The sequence below is a fragment of the Pecten maximus genome, unplaced genomic scaffold (genome assembly GCF_902652985.1).
Source record: "Pecten maximus unplaced genomic scaffold, xPecMax1.1, whole genome shotgun sequence".
NCBI classification, from domain to species: Eukaryota; Metazoa; Mollusca; class Bivalvia; order Pectinida; family Pectinidae; genus Pecten; species Pecten maximus.
Genome location: NW_022979540.1, coordinates 196795 through 204126, shown reverse-complemented (window position 1 = coordinate 204126; position 7332 = coordinate 196795). Strand labels below are relative to the sequence as shown.

Sequence of the window (7332 nt, the reverse complement as noted above, 5' to 3'; positions counted from 1 at the left end):
GTCAAATGAAGGTAACTCTACCTGTTATTACTAATTTGTGTAATGAAGGTAACACTACCAGTCATTACTAATTTGTCAAATGAAGGTAACTCTACCTGTTATTACTAATTTGTCTAATGAAGGTAACACTACCAGTCATTACTAATTTGTCAAATGAAGGTAACTCTACCTGTTATTACTAATTTGTGTAATGAAGGTAACACTACCAGTCATTACTAATTTGTCTAATGAAGGTAACCCTACCCGTCATTACTAATTTGTCTAATGAAGGTAACACTACCCGTCATTACTAATTTGTCTAATGAAGGTAACCCGACCCGTCATTACTAATTTGTGTAATGAAGGTAACCCTACCCGTCATTACTAATTTGTCTAATGAAGGTAACACTACCCGTCATTACTAATTTGTCTAATGAAGGCAATAACACCTGTCATTACTAATGTTGATTTAAAAAATGACACAACGCGTCGGCAAAATATGCTACAAACTAAAATAAGGCAAATATTAAGTCCTAATCCAATACAATGTCATATAGACTGTTAATTATACATCCCCCATTAAAAAAACAACAACATGTAAACACCTTTTAAAATTAACAATGTATTACATCAATTCGTATATCACCAGAAATTCTTATTGTTTTCCCGATGTGACTGTCATTGTCTTTAGTTTGCCGAATTCCAAATGATCGTACGTCATATACCGTCCGTGATGACATGTGCACTGAATAATGGCATCACTATTCTACTGCCACATTTCATATACTACTAACAACGTAAAAGGGCAGACGATACAACAAGATTTTCATATATAACGGGAAAGCAAATATATTGTCTCCACAGGGGATCAAACCTGCGACTCTCTGCTTACTGGTCCGAAGCTCTATCGGCTGAGCTATAGGGAAATACCCCACTAGAAATCGCTATGTACACAATTTAAAATTAAAACCTGCCTCACTACTCACTTTTCAAACGTGTTCATCCTGAACGCACATTAACCCAGTTTTTATCCCAAATGAAGCCTCTCATTTTCATATAGCTTGCACTTGGAGTGGTTAACCGATGTAACAGAATAGCAAGTAATGTGCCTCCACCGTCATCGAGCCGCGACCCACAGTTTTACTGGACAGTTGCTTTACCGACTGGGCTAAAGGGGACTAACGCGATGCTAGAAGGCAATCATATCACTATAAACTACTTACAATTAAAACTAGCCACGTTTATCTATATCTTTTATTTTATGCACGTGTAGGGGTTTGGTATTTGTTTTGTTTTTATTGAAGCACGGGCATATATTAGTATGTATATCAAAGTCAATGGTTGTAGTAACAAGAAGCAAAATCACTCGCTTTAACTATTATTTGAGATATATTATAAGCATGTGTTTTTATTTAAATCTGAAGGTGAGTGGGCTTCATTTTATCCTGCAACTGCCACACTCACTGACCGATAACTACTGTCGGATAAACTTGTGCTTTATCCGTCAATACGAAGTGCTTTATCCGTCAATAGGATTCACGTGAACTTTTTCCAACTCTGACGGAACTACTTTCAAGTTGACCTCATGATCACGCGCACAAACTTTGACCTGATAATGATGACGTCATATTGTTTGTCAACAATCGTCAGCTGTCAGCGTCTGCTACATTGTACGAGAATCCAGAAAAATGTCACAACAATCTTCATCCGATGACGAAATTGACAACAGTGTAACAGGAATGGTGGATTGCAATTTTGATATTAACTTTGACATTTTGTCTACTTGTATTGATCTAGAAATGACGGTAAATGATGAAAACTCTGAAATTGTACTGAACCCAGAACCAGCCCCGTCTCAAGCCCCTGTGCCCCTTCCTGTGTACGATGAAAATTCTCATGTGCCTAGACCCGTACGATTAGTTGAAATTCCGGATGAATACGATGCAACATTAATGGAAATAGTACAAGAGATAGAGAGAAATGAAAATGAGCTACAAAGTGTAGAAACGACAAAATCCGTCCGTCCCCCCACTCAGTCTGCGTCTGTCGTGCCACGACCCCCCTCCCCATCCCAGAAGGCTGATCCGGTAGTACATGATCCCGTTGAACAAAGTAAACAATTTGTTGAGTTAAACATGGAGGACGTAGAAGCTTTTATTGAAGGGCAAGCAAATAAAAACACCATGAAAAAAACGTTACAAGACGTGAAACTAGTTAAGCAATTTCTGGCTTTGAAGGGAGAGGAAAGGGAAATGAATGAAATACCCGTAGGAGAATTGGACATGTTGTTGGCTAATTTTTTGTTGTCTGTCCGTAAAAAGGACGGCCAGAATTACGAACCAAGTAGTTTGAGGGGAATAATTTCAAGCGTTGACCGGAAACTTTGTAGACAAAAATATGGTCACAAAATAATGAACGGTGATGCAAACGAGTTCGCGTTGACAAGAGATGCCCTCAAGGCAAAACAAAAAGTGCTGAAAAAGGAAGAAAAGGGGAACAGGGCAAAAAAATCGGAACCGATCACCGACACGGAAATACAAATTCTTTATGAAAAAAAACTACTTGGACCATCTACTCCCGAATCGCTTCTCAATACAGTCTGGTTAAACAATTCGTTACATTTCGGCCTGAGGGGAGTGCAGGAACACTATAACTTGAAATGGGGGGACGTGCAATTGAAATCTGTCTCAGATGGTACAGAATACCTCGAACTTAACGAAAGACAAACTAAAACTCGCACTGGAGAGAATTTGTGTGACGTCAGACAGGTATCGCCTAAAATGTTCGCTACTAACGACACAGATTGTGACCCCATCAACATCTATAAACGCTATGCAGCGCATCGGCCCATGGACTACAGCAATAGTGATGACCCCTTCTACATAAGTACAAGGACAATTCCACTAAGCAACACAAAGAGTGACAAATGGTTTATCAAACAACGAATCGGAGAAAAAAAACTTGGATCCCTGATGAAAACAATGGCACAAAAAGGAAACTTGGACAAGGACAAAAAACTTACTAATCATAGCGCGAGGAAACACCTGGTTCAGAAACTACGTGATGCCAATGTACCCCCAACCGATATTATGCAAATTAGTGGACATAAAAACGTACAGTCAATTATCAATTATAGTTCCATTTCCGAAACACAACAAAGAAGTTACTCAAACATGTTAGCCACTCACCGTGAAACAGGAAATCCCGTTAATTTAAATCCGTCCAGCGAAATGAATTTTACACATGTTCCATCCGTGCACAATGCCAGCAGCACTAGCTCTATTACACAGGCGAATTCTCAATTAAACTCCATATTTTATGGTGCAACACTTCATATCAACAACCTGAATATCTATACCAGTAATCCAATGTAAGGCTATAGCCTTGATGTCGATGCATGTTTCCGTAAAATCCAATGTTATGTAACGATTACAACAGTGACACACGTGTGTACATGGTACGTACCCTGTTAGCTTACTGACTAAGCTTAACATTTTCTAGTGCGAATTGTAAAACTTTAACTTGAATGAATTATGTCATTATAAAGGTATTAAACAATTCGTTATCAGAAATAAAATGTATTTGCGTGATATTTTCATACACATATGTGTGAAATTACACTTTGAGGTAGCAAAAATGATCGGAACTATATTGTAACAGCGCAGTGACATTACAGGCGGAAGTAAATATAGTTCTTATGAATGGAAATATTCCTGCGCCACAATGCGGACGCATCGCTTCAGTTCAAAAAGGTAAACAAATGACGTTTTTTCCATTTAACTTGAATGTCAGCTACTGTGAAATAGTTGCAGGATAAACAGAATACATGGTAAGTATCTTACAATACAAGGTTTATTTTGGCTCGGAACGGAAAGACGAGATGGCTCGCCATCTCGTCTTTCCTAACCCTCGCCAAAATAAACCTTGTATTGTAAGATACTAACCATGTATTCTCTATTTCCACATAAAGAACCAAATTACAAAGTCTGTTTTCTCCTGTGAATGTTTGGTATGCCTAACGTCCTCACTGTATACTTATACAATGAGAACTATAATGTGGAAGTTTGTAATTGAACTGAACATGAAATAGATTTTGGAAAGTTAGACTCATACAAACAGAATGGAAACTCCTCATTCATGTAAATGCTTTTATACACACTGTACATTGTACAATGATAACTTATCCTTTCCTTTTTACGATGCCTTGTTAATCATAATATCCAGTAATTTAAGTTCATGGTGTAAAGAGATCGACACAGTAAGATATTTTTAAAATTATGAACTGTATTTTATTATTTGAATACAAGTTTTGATAAAATTTTATGACAAAAATTTGCAGCAACTACTGCAGTTAATACAGTCTATACACACTAAGAAAATACAGAAGATATTGAATTGTTTCCTGTAAAATATCACATATTTCAGACATCTGGCAGACGAAAAGCTCTTGAAATATATTAGCTTAGAAAGCGCGGGAATCCGTGGCATAATCTTTGACGTTGAATTCTTATGACGTCATGCTTAACGACAGCACCATTCTTAATGGGATGTTCAACTCAGTAATATTTCAGGGTTTTCGGTTGTAACCTGGAAAGTTGAACTTATAATGTTGTTATCCAATGATAATACAATTGAAAACTGTTCTACATCATGCACATATGCAGCAAAATAAACCCTTATTCTACTTTCGCATCCAATATTTGATCAGCACCGAACATGGGAAGGTCCCGATTTAGGTAACCAACGGAATCATGATCTCGAGTCAATCAAATTCGCAAAATACATTTACCTCGTCAGACAAAAGAAAAATTGAAATGGTAACTTTTAAGTGATTTGAACTATCTTTCAGTTACTTGTTTCGACGAGAGAAAAAAATCATTTAGATCTCGTCGTGTAGGGAACGAGATTTCAAACATGGCCGCCTCTACTGGAGGCGCGAGACTTTTCCCGCGGGACACGATTTCAAAGTTGAAGGGGTATAGAATTTATTGGAAATATAGCTTATACACGTCCCTTTGGGCGAGATGAGCTGCACTCTTATGAATACGTTGATCGTTTTCAGTACATAAATGAACTACATAATTATCTTCATAATCAATAGGATATTCAAGTTTGATTTTATTATTATTTATTATTACTCTGGCCTAACAATTAATACTTTATGTACATTATTCATGAACATTTCATTTAGTAAATTTATTAAAAATATCAATTTTCATCTCCTCACCCCGATATCTCTACATCTGTCCCTTTTCCTTCCAACTATTTGCTATCTTTCTATATAAATCAATGTAATCATTGTATGTCGTTATCACACTTTCTGTAACATATATTTGTGGAGAGGGCTTTTCTAAGTTGTAATAACTTGTGCCCGATCCATTTGTTTATAACAATAAAATATTTTCAAATCAAATCAAGTTTGATTTTAAATCAAATTTCCCGTTATCATGACAGATAATCAGAAATATTTTACAAGTGTGGACGTTTGATAAAAACATGAGGCCACCTTCACATTACTCCAACTACTCCAACAATATGTTAGAGGATTACACGTAGAGAAACGTATGACGTGTGTCATGCATGTTGTCGTCAAGAACCAAAACAATAGGCAGAGGCTTTTAGCTAGCTTACCCGTTATTCCTATCTGGTGTGCCTGTTATAGCATACTGGTTTTCAAAAAAAGTTACAAAAAGCTGCACTCTGAAAAAAATGAACAATTTCCTTTGTGGATCTGTATCGTAATGTATTCTGATTTACACGTATTAACCATGTACACAAGTTAACAATTTCACACTGACTCCAATGTTCAGTCTCATTTTGTTATACAGATCTATACATAGTATTGCCTCGGACAATAATTTGTGATTTTTGTAAAGTGAATTGGTTATTAAGTTTCTTTTAAAAAGCTGTAATGCATACAAGTCTTCATTGTATGTGTGACTGATATATGATACACCTGCGGTTGCCTGCAAAATTGTTCGGCATTTATTTTTTATAAATTTATGTATAACTTAACATTGAATAGATAACAATTATAAACTTCACACGTCAAGTTTTGTGGCTGAACATAAAACAATAATGACATTTTCTAATATTAATTATTTCCTATCGTATAATTCCTTAAGTTCTGGTTTTCACTTGGCTAAACACCAGACATATTCAGATTATTAGCTCACCTGGTCCGAAGGACCTAGGTGAGCTTATGCCATACCGTGGTGTCCGTCAGTCCGTCCGTCAACAATTGACTTCTTCTTCAAAACCGCTGATCAGAATTTGATCAATTTTGGTCAGAAGCATCCCTATGGGTAGGGGACTCAAAATTGTACAAATGATGGGGCTGGCCCCACAGGGGCCTGAGGGGCGGGGCAAAAAGGGGTCAATTTTGCTATATTGATATAAACGACTTCTTCTCTGAAACCGAGCAATGGATATCGCTCATATTTGCCTGGTAGTATCACTATTGGGTGAGGATTCAAAATTGTACAAATGATGGGGCTGGCCCCACAGGGGCCTGAGGGGCAGGGCCAAAACGGGTCAATTGGGCTATATTGATATAAACGACTTATCTGAAACCGAGCAATGGATAGCGCTCATATTAGCCTGGTAGCATCAATATGGGGCGAGGCTTCAAAATTGTACAAATGATGGGGCTGTTCCCCTAGGGGCCTGAGGGGCGGGGCCAAACGTGGTCAATTTAGCTGTATTGATATAAACGACTTCTTCTCTAAAACCGAGCGATGGATATCGCTCATATTTGCCTGGTAGCATCACTATGGGGTGAGGATTCAAAATTGTACAAATGATGGGGCTGGCCCCCAGGGGCGGGGCCAAAAGGGGTCAATTTGGCTATATTAATATAAACAACTTCTTCTCTGAAACCCAGCAATGCCTGTCACTCATATTTGCCTGGTAGCATCACTATGGGGTGGGGATTCAAAATTGTACAAATGATGGGACTGACCCCCCAGGGGCCTGAAGGGCGGGGCCAAATGTGGTCAATCAGGCTATATTCATATAATTGACCTCTTCTCTGGAACCAAACAATGGATATCTCTCATATTTTACTGGTAGCATCACCTTGGGGTAGGAATTTGAAATGTAACAATGACTGGGCCGACCCCCTGTGGGCTGAGCCAAAAGGGGTCAGTTTTGCAGAATTGATAGAAACGACTACTGCTCTGATACTAAGCAATGGATATCACTCATATTTGCCTGGTAGCATCCCTATGGGGTGGGGATTCAAAATTGTACAAATGGTGGGGCTAACCCCCAAGGGGCCTGAGAGGCGTGGCCAAAATTGGTCAATTTGTTTAAACAACTTCTTCTCTGAAACTAAGCAATGGATATTACTCA

At 38.0% G+C, this 7332-nt stretch overlaps 2 protein-coding genes across 2 annotated transcripts in view; one reads left to right on the top strand and one right to left on the bottom strand.

Annotated features, from left to right (window-relative positions):
• LOC117318864 overlaps window positions 1–1100 on the bottom strand; it is a 6255-nt gene extending 5155 nt beyond the window's left edge. Inside the window, exon 1 of the mRNA XM_033873793.1 lies at window positions 1089–1100. Coding sequence (XP_033729684.1) covers window positions 1089–1100 — 12 coding nt within the window. The remainder of the gene's footprint in view (window positions 1–1088) is intronic.
• Window positions 1101–1667: 567 nt separating this feature from the next.
• LOC117318863 (uncharacterized protein KIAA1958 homolog) lies at window positions 1668–3353 on the top strand. Its single transcript, XM_033873792.1, has one exon. It carries the CDS (start codon window positions 1668–1670, stop codon window positions 3351–3353), a length of 1686 nt encoding a protein of 561 aa, XP_033729683.1.
• Window positions 3354–7332: the final 3979 nt, after the last annotated feature.